The sequence below is a fragment of the Trachinotus anak genome, unplaced genomic scaffold (genome assembly GCF_046630095.1).
Source record: "Trachinotus anak isolate AG129_WGS33_773 ecotype Australia unplaced genomic scaffold, CSIRO_AGI_Tana_v1 ptg000024l, whole genome shotgun sequence".
Taxonomy (NCBI): domain Eukaryota; kingdom Metazoa; phylum Chordata; class Actinopteri; order Carangiformes; family Carangidae; genus Trachinotus; species Trachinotus anak.
The window spans coordinates 10,774,647-10,793,935 of record NW_027273875.1 but is presented as its reverse complement, the minus strand read 5'-3'; the positions used below and the strand labels follow the sequence as shown (position 1 = coordinate 10,793,935).

General features: G+C 38.4%; 2 protein-coding genes across 2 annotated transcripts in view; one reads left to right on the top strand and one right to left on the bottom strand.

Annotated features, from left to right (window-relative positions):
• LOC139608123 (uncharacterized) overlaps positions 1 to 13,939 on the top strand; it is a 35,389-nt gene extending 21,450 nt beyond the window's left edge. The window contains exons 5-6 of the mRNA XM_071461608.1: positions 10,408 to 10,507; positions 12,185 to 13,939. Of these exons, the coding sequence (XP_071317709.1) occupies positions 10,408 to 10,507; positions 12,185 to 12,313 (229 nt within the window). The 3' untranslated portion in view covers positions 12,314 to 13,939. The remainder of the gene's footprint in view (positions 1 to 10,407; positions 10,508 to 12,184) is intronic.
• A 79-nt stretch (positions 13,940 to 14,018) lies between these two features.
• On the bottom strand, positions 14,019 to 19,119 carry banf1 (barrier to autointegration nuclear assembly factor 1). The gene is made up of 3 exons (XM_071461356.1): positions 18,969 to 19,119; positions 17,051 to 17,215; positions 14,019 to 16,231 (listed from the first exon to the last, which is right to left on the bottom strand). Exons 2-3 carry the CDS (start codon positions 17,174 to 17,176, stop codon positions 16,085 to 16,087), a joined length of 273 nt encoding a protein of 90 aa, XP_071317457.1. The 5' UTR covers positions 17,177 to 17,215; positions 18,969 to 19,119; the 3' UTR covers positions 14,019 to 16,084.
• Positions 19,120 to 19,289: the final 170 nt, after the last annotated feature.

The following is a 19,289-nucleotide window of genomic DNA, read 5'->3' as shown; positions in this document are numbered from 1 at the left end:
ATGACGTAGCCTACTTGTAAAGAAAAAATCTGTTTTTTATAAGGGTGTAAAAAGAGGGGAACACTTGTGCTCTAATTATTTTATTTCCTTGTGCCCTCTTCTCTTGCCTGTGCGTCCTTGGCACACATGTTTTACTAGATAATTTGACAGGTTAAAGAGGGAATTTATTAGCCTCTGTGTCCATAAAAACCCAAACAAATCAAAATCAGAGTATGTGACCGAATATAAACTTAACCCCTGAGTTAAAAGTTCAAAACTGTGTTAGTATTTCTATTATTATTGTAATATTTTAATGAAAATGCAGTTGACCCGTGTCCAGCATTTTAACCTGTGATTAACAAAATACCCTGCTACAATTTCCTAAAACCAAAATGCCTTCAGTTTAGCCTGGTGTAATTTGGTTCTCCAGTGTTGTCTTTAGAAATATGACTTTGTAAAATGATCCTGAATTTTGCTTGATTTATTTTCTGGCTAAGTGACTTTGATAAAGGCTATATATTTTTCTACCGTCAAACTGCTTCATCATGTTGGGTATACACATGTATCTGTGTATGTACCGTTTTCTTTTTTACATGAATCTTTTCTTTTATACGAACGGCTGTTTGAACAGAATGACATCTTCCAGCTCTGCAGTGACACTACGGATCTTCAGCTGTGCTTTGTGTTGCAGTATTACACTTTCACTGTTATCAGACCTCAGTAAACGTGGGTCAACATACCGTATTCCTGTTTTTACCTCTCGCCTGTATTTCAGCTGGGGAGACTTTAACCAAACATGCTGTGGACTCCTCCAGTCTCTCCAGCTCAGCTCGCAGTAGGTGTAGTGTTAACCCTTGAAGAGTTCCTGTTGCTATTGCTCCTTGATTTTTATACAGACTTTATATGCAAAATGGCTGTCGAAGCAATTTCTTTAATTCCACACTGTTTGGACTTTGCTGTGCAGCTGAGTCAGTGCTCACCTCAGACGTTTGTAATCGAGAGACACATCGAAAGGAAATTGAACATTTTCTCTTTAATTCATATGAACTGAAGGGCCAGTGTCTCCGTGAGTGTAAAAATCTTTTGTTTGTGTTTTGCACTTGAGAAGAGGAACATTGTTACTGTATGTATGATAACCTTTTGAGAACGTTGTATATCCATGCATTGCTTATTCGTGGGAACTTAATTATTCCTGTTTGTATTTTATTGCTGACTTTTAAACGTTGTGTTATTTCCTCTACCAAATATTGAATTTAAGGACGTTGATTCATAGGATTGATGATGATGATGATGATGATGATGATGATGATGATGAGAGGATTCAAGAAAAAAGCAGATCACCTCCTTCTTTTTCTAATGGGGGTAAGAACTCTTCAGGTATGACTATCATAGTAATGCTGTGCTGTTTCACCCCGCTGCCCTGCCTCCTTCAGAGACCCAAAAACTCATGTTATCTAACCTGTGATTCTCTCCAGTCGCCCCCTCCCTTTTCATAATGGATTGTTTCTCTTAAGCAAATGTAATATTTTCATATTGTAGTAACTGCTCCTTGTATTTAGACAAAGTTTTTACCTTCATGTACTGACTATACTCTTCATAATTCTTTGAGGTGCACTGTGACTAATACAATGCTGCTATATCACAAGGACTTTTATTTTGTATGTCACATTTTGCAGATGCAAAGTGGCGCGTATCGCTAAAGGTGACCGATAGAAAAGTGGGCTCGAATACAGAAGCCCTGCTTTCGTTGTTCCAATTCAGTCCAGGCTTCATTGTGCTGCCTCAGTGCAGTGTTTTAATCTCAGAGTGTCTGTGTGCACAACTGTAGGATGTGTAGCTGTTCCTGTTGGTCTTCCTTACAAGCAGGATGGAGAGAGAGTAAAATGTAGCAGTAAGATTTTTTCAAAACCTCATTTCATTGGTCACTGTGGTTGAATACAACTGTGATGTTGCTTTTTCTGCAACACTGTTAATTTTGACAGAAATTTTAGCCTTTTAGTGACCGTATATGAGAAAATATACATGAAACATAGAAATATTTGACATCAGTCCAGATGCCGTCCAGATATCAGCACTTTTCAGAAAAATGATCAAATGACTTAAAAACTGTTGAGTTAAAACATAAATCCTGCAACTGAAATTTTAACAAGATGAATTTGTGTCACATGTTAATACGTCTAATCAACGTGCATGTCCACAGTGTGTTAAGATTTGCTTTATGCTTTCAGTCACTATTTGAGTGAATAACACGTCAACTAAAAGGAAATAAACACAGGCTTGAACAAATATTTCAGAAAAATTTAAATAATTTTTTAGCCATGCTAGCAACATGGATCATTGTTAGTCAGTCAGTCCACCACTCCGGCCCACACTGAAACAGCTTGACAGCTATTCGATGGATTGTCTATAAACTTTGTACAGACATTCATGGTCCCCAGAGGAAGACTCCCTCTGCTGACTTTTCCTGTAGCACCACCATGAGGTTCATCTCAAATCCCAACAACTCTTGGATATATTGCCATGAAATTTGGTTAAGACGTTCATGGCACCCAGAGGATGATCATCTAACACGATCAAGGGTCTTTGGTTTTGATCAAATACCTGCAAAACTAATGCCATATGCCTACAGCTGTACTTTGTGTTTAGAGCTCATTTGCAAACGTTAGCATGCTAACAGAGTAAACTAAGATGTTAGTTAAACATGCTAGTATTATCACTGTGGGCATGCTGACATCAGCATTTAACCCAAAGCACTGCTGTTCTTAGGCCGCTAGCATGGCTGTGGTCTCTTGTTTTAGACATACACACATGTATGTGTATGCATGTATGTAAAATGTACAAAGTCTGCATTGCAGGGATGTTTGTCAAGTGAATTTTGCTGTGCATATTAACATTACTGTGATACAATCTGCAAATGTTAACATACATTCACAGCCTGCATATGTTTCAGTTGCAAGATTTCAGTTGAGTTTAGCTCTGTAGGCTAAAACTGCGTATCATGATTGTTTTTTTGTTTTTTTGACTGGTTGAACAAAAACACTCTGCCTGAAGAAATCCTTTCATGTGACTGAATAAAATGTTCTGTTTAAATTCTATAGCATCTATATACACTGTATGTAGTTGATCTCATGCTATAATGTGATGTAAAGTACTTTTAAAATAGAATTGGTTGATAAAATGAATACTAAACAACAATAATGCCTATTACAATGTCAGTGATACAAACAAAGGTATAAACCCACATCCATAGGCTAGAGAAAGGTGAATTATGGGCCTTTTGCCTTTTATATGTTTGCTTTGCCTGAAGTCAAAGCTTATGAAAAACTGCACTTGTTTGGTTTAATTTGTCTCCTTATACAGCAAAATATATTTGTAGCAAACATGGGCTTTGGGGCTTAAACTTTGAGAGTAGATCTCAAACATAGAAGTCCAAAAAAAAAAAAAATGCATCTATAAATCATCTTGTAGCACAAAGTAATATGCAAAAAGTCAAGTGGAGTTAAACTGAAATACTCTTCAGAGAATCTGTAGCTAGCAAGTAAGCCAGTGTCAAGATTACTGTCTCAAAAATACACAGGCCTTCCGTGCGTCGAGGAACGAGGCTTGGAATGTGTGAGGTTTAGAAAGTAAACTGTACAAAAGATGTTGACAGCAGCAGCACCTACGCCATGAAAGCTACAAGGATGTAGATGACAAGAAAAGTGATGTAGATGTGAGTGTAGAAATTGATTGTTGGTTTAGATGTGACTATACTTTGTTGGCATGACGTCAAACTCCCACCCAGGCAGAGCGGTTGTGCAATAAATAGGCACACTAGCTGCATAAAGAGGTTTGAAAAACAAGGTCTTAATGTGGAAGTGCTCTGTGGACAGTCGCTGCTCTGCGTGACTGACAGACTCAGTTCACACATGTACTTCCTCTTCCATTTCTTCCATGTCTGATTAGCAGCAGCTCTGATTAATCTGGTTCCTGTGTTGGTGACATGACTGAAGATTTCCCATCAAGTGGTTTAATTGCTGTCTTGTCTTCTCTTTTGTTGGTTATAGCTGAATATGATAATGTTACCATAATAGCATCCTAAAGTGTGCGGTACAAAACCTGATGGCTGGATTGTGAAGTTGTTCTCCATGTTCATTTCTAGTAAACACACTGGAACTGGCTCTTTTAATAAAAAAAAAACCCCAGAAATAACGATTTCTGTGAGTATCTGTTTTTTTTTAAATTAGTTGTGATTTTTTTGTGTGTGTGAGTGCGCTGACAGCTTTGAACTCCAATCCAAATCATCTACTGTGATAGGCCGAAGCTCGCTCTGCTGACTGATCCCCAGCACTCTCTGAATGAAGTCACTAGTGTGTATTTGGAAAGTATTGAGCAGTTACATTACCGTCGATACAAACGGCCGATTGCAATTGATGATTCAGATGATCACCCCGCCCAGATCTGGTTTGCTCATCATTACATAAGAGCTGGTTTGGGATTCACAGCCGTGTGGTGGAGCACCCGGGGGGGTGGATCGATCAGAGAGAGGTTAAAACAAATTCAGTATCTGCCTGGCAATAACTACTGCAAATAAATACCAAGAGTGGTGCTTCATATTTGTGGTTTTGAGTGAAATATCTTAACAGAGATGGCATCAGATGGATATTCCTCTCAGGATGAACTGTAATAATTAACCAGTGATCCTTCACTTTTCATCTAGAGAGACCAGGAGGCCAATACTACAGTCCTGAAATCATATCAGTACTGGTTTATGACCAAACATTGGTGAGCTAATGACATTATCATCAGCCTCAGTCCTCAGCATGTTAGCATTGAGATTGTGAGAATAGCTCCAAGCACGGCTGTGCCCAAATACAGAATAAAACATATTTATTCATTCCCAGTCGATATCTATACATTATTGTCCGATATTGGAGCCAAGCAAACAGGTATTTGTGGGTCAGTAAGTGTTTACATTTGTAACAGCAAGTACAATGACACCAAAGTAATGCCGCCTGGATTACTTTTTTTCTTTTTTTGACAGGATCAGGAAACCTTTTTAACAAATCTATCTACAAAGTCACAAAATGTTCACAGTGAACATATCTGCAAACTGCAACAACAACATTTCCTCCAAAACATTCTGAACTATACAAAACCTTTTAGTATTATATAGGAAACAGGCTGCACAAGAAATGTCAGCAACAATCTAACTCTGCAATAATTCATATAGAGTTCATGAAACAGGAGCTGGAGATCATCCCGAATGTTTTCGCAGTAATGTTTTATTGGCACACACCAGCATCTCAACTGCTGCCACATCTATCTACAGTACACAGCCTCTGGTGTAACTCATTGATTCACTGCATTGCATTTATGAATAAGAAATTACTAACAGCTATCATCTCCTGGACAATCACAGTGCCGGCATTTTACAGTCACTTATCAGTCATTGCTGCACGATTGCCTGTAACACATCACCCAATGCTTATCACAGTGGATGTTTTATTGTGGTTGAATGGCTACATAGGATATGTTCAATTCTGGAGAATATATACAGCAGTTCTGTTAAAAAGCCTCCAGTCATCAGGCATTGAGGCTCAGCGCTCAACGATGCATCATGCATTTCGCTCTTCAATATCAATATGACAGAGGCTGCTGAGCTTGAAACGCATCCAGCATTTCAGTGTCTATTAACCATCGGGTCCCACATCATGGAATCAATGGCCCAAATGGTTTAAAATGAAAATCTTTCACCAACATTGTTTCGATATTTATCGACATCAACCTCGAGGCAGTGAACGGCATTATCTGCTGCATGTAAGTTTTATCTCAAGCAGCAGTTTGTTTGAGACAGACGTGTGTGTGTGACAGGTAGAAGACAAGAAGCTTTCAGGTCTCATTGTGACTTTCATCTATTTTATGAGACAATTAAACTTTGTAGTGACTTAAATTTATCTAAATATGCAACTGTATTTGTGTCACAAGCTAAAATATTTTTTTTAATCATGTGAGTGAGAAATCAGCCAAGAAGACTCCACTGTTGTTTTTCAGCTTTGAGGTCTCCAGACTTGAAGGCCCCAGTGAGCCACAGCACTAATTAAGTTCAGCTTAATTAAGGGTGATTCATTAAGTAAAAAGAAATTTCCTAACAGTTAATTAATTGTAATATTTATAGTATAATAGATAATTAGACATACAACTGAGTTAATAATTGAAATTCAGTCTATGTTCTTTGCTCGAAACATTGCTGGATTGCATCACCTTACCTTTTACACTTTCAACTGCAACACTGTCATCATGGCAGCATATTTTTAAATGACCTGTTGGATGGCATGCACCCACACTAATTACAACAGAGTATAACCTGCAGAGATGAAAGAGGAGCTCTTGGGGACCATCTGGTGAGCATTTTAGACACGGCCCTTGCAGTCATGTATTGGTTTGTACCTGCTGTCAGTGTTTTTCAGAGTTTGTGCCAGGACTAAAAAAAAACAACCCTTAAACCTTGAATTACAAGCAATGCTGCCAAGTCCCTGCTGAATTAAAATGTTGCTTTATACCGCAGATGTGCTGCTTCAAACCAGTTTTAATTTTATTGCAGTATATCAGCCTGCTCAGCAGAAAAAGACATGACAGAAACTAGTCCTGAAAACAGTCTTGAAAACCAGTGACAAATATCTGCTATGTAACAGCTGGGAGACATTGTTGTTTTTCTTTGTGAATCACCTCATTTCAAAACTCAGATATAGTGGTATCTATATTATATTGCGAGTCAAATCAATATAACAGTACATAAACCATTAATACATGGTTTATAACACATTGTAATGTAGTTGGAAGCAGAAGCAAAAGCATTTTTACTTAGCTCTTAATGTATTTGTCAGCACCTGTAGCCCTGATGAAACATATTTAAATTCATCTATTATATGTCTTCGCTAGTTTCATAAATGTGTAAATAATCAAGTTTAAGAGACTTACATCTTGGTTCACTTGGTTTTTAAAGTGCACTGTGGTGCTGCCATGTCCTAACACGAAATACAGCAAAGTCAGAGTTCAGCTGGATGGTGGTCTCCAAATGCCATTAAATGCTATTTGATGTGAACTGTGTTTCTGTCAATGTGTATATTTAAAATATATACGTTACTAGAAAAGCAAACAGGCTCTTACAGCTGATGATATATTTTGAGATCAACATGTATTTGGTGCAGTTCAGTTGTTACTCGCTCCAAGATCCCTGATTTCCTGCCTCAGTATCAACTTGTGTCATCATGATAAAAGCTGCCCAACTGCAGGCGAACCCCATTCAGACATTTCACCACGACAGAAATGAATGACATATCTAATATGACAGAAATTGGCTTCAGAGAGAGATTTACTTGAATCACATGGTTTTGTTTTTTAACTACCTTCCTTACATTTTCTGTAAAATTGTGCTGTCATTTATTTCCGCTTGCCAGTTCTGTAAACCGAGTTATTTTAAGAATTTGGATCATTTGATTAATATTTACCTCAATAGAAGCTGGGGTTTCACACATCTTCTGACTGGCTCATTATGAGTGGGCTTGTTGTGAGTAGTGTCTTCACACGTCATGACAACGATGCAGTGAAACCTGCCAGCATCATCCAGCAGATGGAGTCCTTCAACTGCAGCCACAGTTAATCCATCCTGCCGTCCTCGCAAGGCTCAGCCGCAGCTCCTGCAGCTCCTGACAGGGGAATCGACACGAAAATCTGTTATCTCTACGCAATACAATGCAGCTCTTTGTGCTCTGGTGTTTACGGCACACTGGAAAAGTTCATTTTCATCACCATGTTGGTGATGATAATATGGTTTGCTCCATTCATTAGCCTCAGTAGAACCCCTTACCTTTTTAATACATCCACCTTACTACACCTCTGCAAATAACTGAAACAAGGAACTGCATGCATTGTATTGATTATTATGTTTATCCGAAATAAAGTGTTTAGAAACTGCACAATCTTAAATTTGAACATGCTTCAACCCCCATTCAGCCAACATACTTTACTTTAAAAACTTCAGTTAAATAATCTTTTTGAGGGTCCTCCCATTGTTGGGGCCCCTGTTGATACTCCTTTTTTTACATTGTCTTTAATAAATTTATAATGTGCTACAGTAAAGTAGAGTGCTTCCATCTGCACTTTTTACGTTTTTTTTACATTTGGTTTTTACATGAACTCAATTGTTTTACATTAACATTTAATGAAATTTGGAGGAGTCGCACAATAGTTTCTATTCACAAAGTTAGGATTTACCACTGAGAGTTGACAGTGAAGTTTATATTGTTCAGTAACCTCACCAGAAACCTTGTTTTCGGTTTTCAGTAAACTCTTCTGGTTATTTGTTATTTACTATAACAACCTCAACCCCGAACAGAAAACCACAACTGTACGTTCATTATATGTTGTCCTGTAATTAGGTCTTTTAGGTCCAATAAGCCAGTGAAACATAATACGGCAGGCGAGAAGGACAATTTAGCTGGAACGCGAAACAGCCTCCTCTCCACCAGAGATATTAAAACTATAAGATAAGTCGCCGCCGAAAAGGAGAAGTGAGAGACGGCAGCATGGCGCCATTAAAGCGGAGCAAACACTAGCTTAGCAAAGATGGAGTCGGGCAGTTTTGGAGGCATGAATTGATTGTGGTTGTTAACGGACTGTCTACAATAATTTAGCATGAGAGTGGCGTATTAATGTGATTTAATGCAATGTGTTTTCCACACTACGATCTTTATTGAACAGTTAAATGCATAAAAAAAGAGCTGTTGGTTCAAACAGCGTTACGACCAGGAGGAAGATGTCGTGAAGGACCTCTTTCCTCCACAGGGTGTTTGGTATGAGAGAGCCTGGTCGCTGACAAAAACACAGCCACTCTGACATCTCGGTTTTCTTTGCACTCACACAAGCAAAAAATAAGAAATGATTTTCATCTGTAGCACATACATATTCACATATAAATACCAGCAGAAATTTCCCACTTTAAACTGTGATGTAAACCATTAAACCAGACTGCAGCAGTCCCCATAGCAACAGAGGAGAGGGTGGGCATCACAAAAGGGCACAGAGACACATAGTGATTCAGGCTTCTGGAGTAAACATCCTGAGCTGTATATACTCTTTTAGCAGAGAAATCCCAAACTATACGCCACATAGACCATCCAGCTCTGTGTCAGAGATTGAAACCTGAGAGATTCTAGTTGGCCCCAATTTCCTCTCTGCAGATATGGTACAATCCACCCTCATAAGAAAACCTGCACCAATGGCTTCCCCCTCCCTCTGTCTGGCAGGTACCACTCTCTGCCGAGGGGGTGATCCTATCCATCCACCACAAATCTAGTGCTCATTGTGGCAGAATTGCAGTGCACTGGACTGTACAGAGCAGGGTACCATCCAGGCTGTTGTCTGTGAGGGGTGGGGTCCGGCTACACTGATACCACCAAACACAAGCTCACAGAGGGACACAGAGAGGCAGAAAAAAGGGGAGAAAAAAAAGAGAGAGAAGAGGGGGGAAGATTGCACCTGAAGAGGAATATAATACGGGTAAGGAGAAAAGGGGGTGGATGGAGGGAGAAGGAAAAAGACAATGGGGAAAGGTCCAGAATGGTTCAAATAGATTCGCTCCTTTGCTGCTCTGCTTTTTTCCCCTGTTGACAATCCATCTGACTTCATTTATTTTCCATCTGTGGCACATTTTTTTTTCCAGTCATATGCATATTTATTCATCATTTCATGAACGTCTGTGTGGCTGCAGTGCTTATTTCACTCTACATTTGGTATCTCTGTGGTTATTCCTGCTCGTAGTGGGAGAATCTGTGGGCCATGGTCAATAAATCTGACCGTTTGGCCCAATTTACATGTTCCTTTGAAAAAAAACTGTGTTTTGCTGCCACATATGATGACATAATGTGGCAGCTGTGCCAATCGTATGACACAATATTGACTGATATTTATACTTCATTATTGGAGACTGACTGGCTTCATGCTTGCTTTGCAGGCAAAGCTGCCAAATATATAAATGAGCAATGAAATACTGTAACTTTTGAACATAGCTTTTGATATATATCACAGAATAGTGCTACATAAGGGCTTTGTCTTAATTATCAGAGTTCACACGTTCGTTTGATCTGCCAGCTGGATGGATGTATTGAAAAGCTAATTTTGCTATAAGTGAACCTGGGTACATTTCAGATGTAACTGACTGCAACCTATGAAGATTACTTATACATTTTTAGTCTTTTAGAAATACATTCAAAGTGAAGTATTATATTTCTAGGGCAAACAGCCGTGGATCGATTATCTATGGGGGGGCAAAATTATAAAGAAACTTATTCAATTAAATAAAAACTAAGAGTTGATGAAACAATAAAAGTACTAAAACATTTTTTCCATCTTTTTCAAATCCATAAATGTTGCTGTGCTTGTGGTCAGGATGAAAGGAGACACCCCAGTGAATAGCACCATGAGTGTCGGCCAAGCCAGGAAACTGGTGGAGCAACTGAAGATAGAGGCTAGTTTCTGCAGGATAAAGGTAAGACAAACTCAACGCCTCAGATTCGCATGTAAATTATGATAGTGCAACACTACAAAGCGCATATGATGATGTTGTAAAAACCTGAGAAATTGATATCTTAAAAAACAATACAGTGGATTAAATTACATTTTCGATCTAAATTTGAATTTCTGAAAAGCTAAAATAATCCCACAGTCCAGGAAGGAAAGGACAGCACAGAAGATCTGAACAAACTTCAATCATCCACATTGGTTTGCGGTGTAGAGAAGCACTGGTGACCTTCTCAGATGCACTTTAAGTCAATGCTTCCCACTGGAAAGTTTCCAAATGGTATTAGTTTCTATCATGTTCCTAATGACATCAAAAACACCTTGCAGAGGCACCTTGCCTCTTTAAAAAGAACAATTCATCAGTACAGAAATTAAGCAGAGGACAAACCTTCTGATGTGAGTAACATTATGTTTTCAGAGACAGTTTTCAACTGTTGTCACTACATTTTCACCGTGGTGGTGAGAGCTTTAAATGACAACACAGCTGTGTGAACGAACCAGACGCTGTGCTCAGAAACATGAAGTTTCCTCATCAGTCGCAAAGAGGCACCTCCTCCTGTTGACAGGAAGTCTCTGCTCTGAGTCTAGTACCAAACTTTTAGAACTGATAACTGAAATAAAAACAGGCTTATAACATATGTTACACACACTGTGTCTTGCCACTAAATGCACGGCTTAAAATCATTTTACATTTCCTACTTTTCACTCAGTTTTTTAGTGTTATTAGCTTCTTGTCTATTTTTGTCCTCATGCTCTCTTACTCCTGTGGTCACTGTTGTATCAAGATGCCTTTGCAGCCACAGATATCCGGTTTTCTTGAAACGGATCAATAAGTTTCATCCTCTCATCTTCTTTTTTTTGTGTGTGTATTATTTATAGTAGTATGTCCATCTTGACACATTCTCTATTTTTTCCAGCTTTGGTAGAGAAACATTTGAGCCAATAACTTGGTTTTGAGTGATGTACAGTGAATCATTTAGTTTTGAGCAAACATGCCACATTTACATCTGAGTGCAGTGAAATATCATTACACTGACAGACACAGGCATCAGACAGAGATAAAGGAATGAATACATGCTCAAAAAACATTACAAAAAACAACAGAAAACTGAGGGAATCAAGTGGGTAATAACATCCATCCTTACTAAAACTAAGAGAGTGGTCTTCATGAGGGTATGACCCTGTATACACTGTTAGTGTTGATGTGCGCTTAAATGAACAACTCTCCCAACAGTGCATCCACACCTGAGATGAAAATGATGTCACAGCCGGAGACAACAAAAACAACCAAGATGAAGGTTTTCAATCTGTAAAAATCACTGATGATTAAAAGGAGAGAAAATGTTGGCTTTTAAAAGTGGAGAGCTTTGTTTCTTGAGGTCTCTAAACGCTCCTCAACCTCTGATAGACTAATAAAATCGAAGGATGAACTTTGACTTTATTTGTGGAATGGACTAATGGTTGAAAAACCTATACTCCACTGAAAACGTGTTCATGAACTCCTCTACTTGTTTGCTGGATTGTCTTATTTTGCACCTAACAGATACAGCACTGCTAATTTTGTTGTCCATGTTTATATGCAATGGCAATAGAGGCATTCTATTCTATTCTAGTCTATTCTAAATCTGATGATCCTCCCCTCCAGGTATCAAAGGCAGCTGCCGACCTGATGGCGTACTGCGACGCACACGCCTGTGACGACCCCCTGATCACCCCCGTGCCCACCTCAGAGAACCCTTTCAGGGAGAAGAAATTCTTCTGCGCTCTGCTTTGAGACAAATCAGGGATTGTTGTGATTAAAAGTACAACTGTACAGTATGTACATGTATGTACAGTGTGTACACGTACTTCCAATTGAAATAAGACATCAATGTACTATAGTAACCTTGCATAAAAGCTGCCGATGTACAGTACATAACCAACTACAAAATGTCTTGAACTAAATTCTTTAACTGCTAACATCTGTCTCAATGTTAGAGGGGAAGAACAAAAATAACATGGGAATTTGAAACCTAAAAGCTCAATCAATAAAGAGAGAGAGTTATCACAATCAAGACCCAAAAAAAACAAGACTAGGAGTCTGAAGAAAAGAAATTTTAAGAACAGCTATCATGTACATCTCATGCTCATATATCATACAGGTAACTGCCAAAAAAGACTTTCTGAGCATCGACTGTCTTAACAGGCTGCACCAGTCACACGGATCCTGCAGCATCTGAAACATTTAACTGGGACACTGGATTCCCACATTAGGTCTATGGATTATGGTGGTGCTACATGTCTCAGATGCTGCTCTGATAGGTCAGGGCTGCAAGTTCTCCCCTTTATAAACTGTCCATATACCATATATGAGATCTGGCAACTGAGAAAAAGACAAGCCTATGTTAGGTAATTAAGTATGGCATTTCCCATAAATGACACCGTTTCCATTTGGTGATGCAGGTAATAACATCCATCCTCCATCAGAAGAGAAATGCTGTACTTACAAGTAGGTCTTCATACAGAATGTTTTTTCCATTAACATTTAGAGTTGCATCTATCGTTCATATATTTTGTATTCCTTCTTCATTTTGCCCTCTGTTTTGGCAGTTACTTGTATCTAACAAAACAACTATTTATGAGTGGATTATTATCATATAATCACTTTCTTTCAAGGTTTTATTAAGATTTTAGCATTTTGCTCATTTCTATACTGTTGCTGTAGTGTGGATGTGGAAGTGTGTGTGTGTGCATAGGTGCTACTGTGAAACTTAAGCAACAATTCTGAGCATCTGATCACTGTCATATCAAGATTTTATAGTTCAATAGCACACAGACCCAAATTAAAGAAAAAAAAAACATTCCAGGGGTTATGGTTATATAATTTACAATCTAAGCCATTGAAGCAAAATCAGCTATTCGGTTATTAGAAGTCTGTCACATGGACAGCTTTCTATTTCTTTAAGGCTAAAAATAAATACAGTAGTCATATTGTACTTTTACAGACAGGTGTACATCATCATTTTGAGCTGATCAGGTCTGAGATGTTCTCCAGAGCAGAGGGGTGTTTCAGTGGTTTCCAGAAAAGACTAACGTCTCTACTTACTCGTGTGAAATGAGGGCAGATGAGAAAAGACCTGGGATTTTCCATTTTAATTAAAGGTTTCACTTTCTCCATGGTTATTTCTCCATCTACAGCACAGGCAACTGTTAAGTTCTGATAAATCATATCCACAAAAAAAAGGAAACTGCTCTTCTTCAAGCATCTTTGACATGGTGAAACTTTTGCGAGCACCTGCTCTGGACATTTTCAGAAATTAAACAATGTATTTTAAAAGTCTTGCAAATATCAAATTTGGAGCTTTGGCGAAAAAGCAACCATGGAATATCAAGTATTGAAATAAAACCTCCTGTCATCAAAGGTTTTCTGTCATTTGTGATTTTATTTTATAAAAATGGAATATATAGTGAACATATAGAAAAGGAAATATACGCCCCAATCTGACACTTGCTTTTATTTTTTTGATAATAACAATATAAAAACCGAAGAGTTTTCACAGTCAAATACAAACACATCAGCCAGTGTTTTAACAAGGAGCTGCTACACAATGGTTACATCTTCATTTAGCTGGTGAAGGCTGGGTGCAAGCATCAATGAGTGCGATACAGAGCATCAAGATTATGTGATACAGCCTAGACATGCACTGCTGTAGATTTTATAGTTCATCTGAATGGATAAAATGTTTAAACTAGCATGTATTAAGGCATCTTATGTTTAGAAATACAGTCAAAGATAATATCAAGCTCAGCTACGCAGACCTGACCTCAGTCAGGCTTGTTGGTGATAGAAAATACAAAGTGTAGGTAGGATTCTGTCTTCATTTAAAGCCACTGGAAATTCAGATTATTGATTTACCTTTTGATGTTTGTAGGTAAATCACAGACCTCTTATTCCTGCGTACCAGAATGGATGATTTGTGCCTCACTCTTTTTGATTTGCAGAATGAGAAACAAGGTTAGTTTATATTGGAGCTTCTAATACATTCTATCATACGATTACAGCATCTAAACACGCCACTAACGGACACACAGGGCGCTGATTGATGTATCAGTTATTGGTTTTGATTACAATGGCTTCCATGACTCTGTCAAATCACGTTTTCCCTCCATCATGGCAGCCATTTAATCACCCCAACCAGTCACATCAATCTGCATGTCTGTTACACGGGATACCTGAGCCTGTAGCACTTCAGGCAGGTACAACATGCTTTGTTTACTTCTAACAAAATTAGCATTGTCAAGATAATTTAGTAGACTTGTAAGTTTTTTTAATGTGAAGGCTCAAGTCTCATTGGCAACAGGCTGAGACCTTTTTGACAGTGTTCTTTTAGTTTGTTGCATTGACATGTTTATTTATATACATTTCCATCTTCAGGATCAAACATTCTTTGAGCGGAGTTTGGCCATTTAGCTTCTTTATTAGCAGGATTAAAAGTTAAAATGGTAAAATCTTCATGTTACATTTAAAAAAGAAAAAAAAAACTCAATGTCTCTGCAAAGACCAGTGTCACCAGTTTTTGAGGTTTACTTTTTCTGTTACATAAATCAGTCACATTCAGTGCAATGCAATACACTTCAAACCAACAATCCAGCATACAACAGTTGTTGGTGGATAAGTACATGATACCAAATGTGATATGATGTGCTTTTTAAAAAATACAGCTTATAGCAGCTCTTCAAAGGCTTAAAAAAACAGCCGAATGGGGCAAGAAGGCCAAGTTGAAGGACAGTACAAATATTGGTGCGGACAATGCTGGTAAAACATCACATTAAACAAAAAGAATAATGTGTTGTGAACTGAAACAGATCATAGTTTTTCTGAAGGTTTTATGTTTAAACATCGAACAAATTGGCAATGTTGAACTTAAAAGGGTAATCTCAGTACATGACTGACAAAGGGAACCATAAATTTAAAATCCAACAGAGAGTACATGCAGTGTCACAAAGAGTTTGGTTAGAATGAATTTATGAACATAAGCAGCTTGTGTATACAGCAGACATTTTGACTAGTCAAACATATCAGTAATAACATTGTTAAAATCTGCATTTAGGTTTCCTTGAGTCACAGCCCTGATTATGTGCATGCTGACTCAGTAACATGACTCAATTGTAAACCTAAACGGAAAGAAATTATCAATAACGTTATTAGTTTTGCTTGTTTTTTTTACTACAATGACAAGTCAAAATATCTGCAGTACAAATGACCACTGATGGAAAATAGCTGCACCAAGTAGATAGAGTTGTCACATTTTGTGATTCTCCACCCACCTTACCAATTTAATGGGAACTTGAAGAAAGAAAGAGCTGCCAAGCTACATGTCAAAGACCATGAGAAGGCCATGCGTCAGTTACATTTGGGGACTACGGGATTTAAGAAATAGTTACAGCTTTCAGTATAATTTAAAAACAAGTTGACTTTCATAAAACCTCAGTGTGTACAGTGTCACTTCATACATATGGTGTAGTTGAACTGAGTCAAGATCACTGAAAACAATGACTGAATGCTTTATAGGAAGGCATCACACCATTCTTTGAGACAGCCATAGCAATCACCTTGTTGTTTGGAATTTGCCCCGCAAGTGTCCTTCAGCCAGTCCCGGAAAAGCTCCTCGTCTTTCTTTAGCACAAGAAACTGCCCGAGGACAACGTACGCCTGAGGAGGTACAGATGAACACACAATGGAAAATCTAATTAAAACCAAAATCCACGTGTTAAAGGACTTCATAACAATGTGATAACTGTGAAGCAGTTGGCGTTATAATCAGAACTTGAAAAACAGCATGGGTGAGTATTTCTTTAGAAATCTACATTGATGATTGTATGAATAGATTGGTATGTGGAAAGGGGACGGTCTGACAACTTAGAGTACCGTAACAATAGACCTTAAGATAACACTCACACCCACAGATTTGTTTCAGTTTCACCATGATTTCACTTTCCAGTAGACAGAATGCATTCCCCAGCCTAAACCTAATCTAACTCCCCCGAAACCTTAAGGCAAGTCTTAACACCCAAAAAGCACTTATCTATCTGTGGGTACTCAACATTTATCATTGCAGTTCTCTGAATCATAAAAAAAAGAATTTTTTTAAAAACTTGCTAATCCAGTTGTGCTTTGATTTCAACCTTATCACAAGTATGATAAGCTGGCTAAGGTGAAAAGTCATATACTGGTTTGTACTGATGAACATAATGCTTTTACACTGGTGCTCTACATGGACCAGAATTTTCATATTACTTTGGTAGAGTGGGGCAGTGTGTAGCAAAAAAATACAAAATAATCACTTAACTAAGATTACAATTATATTAAGTGCTCTATTTAACATCTTCATTCATTATTTAGTTTATAAATTTCGGGAAAATAAAGAAATTACTCTGAGGACATCAGGACACAAGCAATATGTACTGATTTTTCCTTCTCTTGGATATACCATATATTTGCCTTTTTAAAAAATGAAATCAAGTATGTCACCTTGTCGAAACCTTTCTCTTCCAGTCGTTTGCCAAGGACCTCTCCAATGCCCGCAAGTGCCATCACAGGCTTCTCACCCATGGGCTCAGCCACAAAATCTTTATGTTTTTGGGATGTCGACGACATGGCTGCTTTGTAGGTTGTCACAGATCACCAAGAACTGAGCTATAAAACAAAGACCACAATGGAAATTAATATAGTAAATTTTTACATTTTGAATGTTTTACACATTTTGTTTTTCTTTTCTTTTTTGATTGGACAATATGGACTTAACTATGAGGTTAAGCTGATGACTCTTAGCTTTCAATTAAGAACATTTTTTATCTCCATCAGATGAACAACGTAGCAGCTGTAGCTTTTTTACATATTTACTGACACATTCACATACACTAGGAAAATGAACTAGGAGAAGAGATCATATCTTTCCCATGTTAGCTTCACTGCATCGACTCCCTATAAAAATCCAAAATAGAATTTCAAATCCTTCCTCCTCCACACCTACAGAGCTTTTCACAATCAGGAACCATTGTATCTTATAGAGTTCATAGTACATGACTATACAAACAGAACAACCTGCTCTCAAAATGCTGGCCTACTTGTGGCTCCAATGGTTTCACAGCGTAGACTGGGAGGCACTCTCCTGTGGAATCAACTCCCAGTTTGGGAGGCAGACAGGCTCTCTTCATTTAAGATTAGACTTAAAAGTAATAGTTGGGTGCTGGCTCAGGTGAACCTAGAACCGTCCCTTAGTTATGCTAACATAGGCCTAGATTGCTGGGGTACACGCTCAAGGCACTGAGCACTTCTTTTCTCTCTCTCCCCTCCCTTCCTATCTATATCATACCACTGCATGTCATTAACCTTGTGTTTTCTCACACCTGTAGTTTGTGCTTCTCCTCATTACTGTTACTATAATCTTTAATTAGTATGTACAGCTGTTCCTGGTTCTTCACAACCAATGAATGACAAAAGTCTTCAATCCAGATATCAATAGACACTTAATATTTTCTTTGGTGAATGTCTGTCTGTGAAAGTCTTTACTGCAGGAGAACTGTCCACGTGTATCGTCGTTTAACGCTGCATGTGGTCGCTTTAACCTCACAGTCACTTTCATTTTAAACACAGTGCGAAACACATTGAAAAACACATCCCCTAATTCTTTGACTCTACTGTACGACGTTATTGTTCAGGATCCACAGTGTCTACTGAATGGGGAGGCTACGATAGTAGTTCAGTATAATGTAAATAATTGTTGAACAACGGATAAACGTATTTCACTCAATTCATACGCCCCCAGTAAAGATGTAGTCGGAACATTAAATCAACACCAGTAGTTTAGACTTCATTGGTATCCAAAGGTTAACGTTATCGATAAGACAACCAAAATGAAAGCCGCGAACCAGCGGGCACAGCTTAATGCTTCACTGATATGCTTATTATTTAATTTTAATATTTGCCTAGTATCCAAATATTTCCAATCCTACACTCGCCGCATAAGACAACCCTGCCTGTTTACCCTCTTTGAGATATTAACTAGTTCGCATCAAAGCGATACGCTCCCAGTATTGAATTACGCGCGCAATACCTTCCAGTGCTAACAGCTTTAGCACAACAAGCTAACCTCAGCCTCAGACTGCCGGACCGCCTGTTTCCCTACGAGTAACTCTGAGGGGTCGCCGGCTTTCTAGATCACGCATTCCTCAAACATGCTTCGCCGCAGCACAATCTATGCAATCAGCGCTATGAAGATAGATGGAGAGTAGCGGCTCAAAATGTAGGCGCCTTCGACTTAACTTAAAGCTAATGTAGCTTCAACGTTGCTTGGCTAACCACGCATAAAATTTACCACTGGTTATTGTGTTACGCTACGTTCTGCTCACAGTATATTTTTAGCTACTTACACTGTGTATTAACTTACCCTTTAATGTTTTATCCAGGCTGAGTATTGTCGTGCTAAGCCGAAGAGCCACCGTGTAGTTTCTGTTTCTGTCCAGCTGCCGGCAGCGACCACAATGCAATGCGCCTGCCTCTTGCGCCTTACGTCATAGGGTGACGTAGAGCGGCTTTCTTCCCCTCATCGTGGACTTACAGGATTTACAAAAAGGACTTACAGGATAAACAAACCAGCCCTCAGCACAAACAGTGGCTTTACAGCTGCTCAACATTACAGCAAATCAAGTTATATTGAGTAATTACAACAACTGATTTGAAGATCTTACATATACAGAAGCTGCCTAGC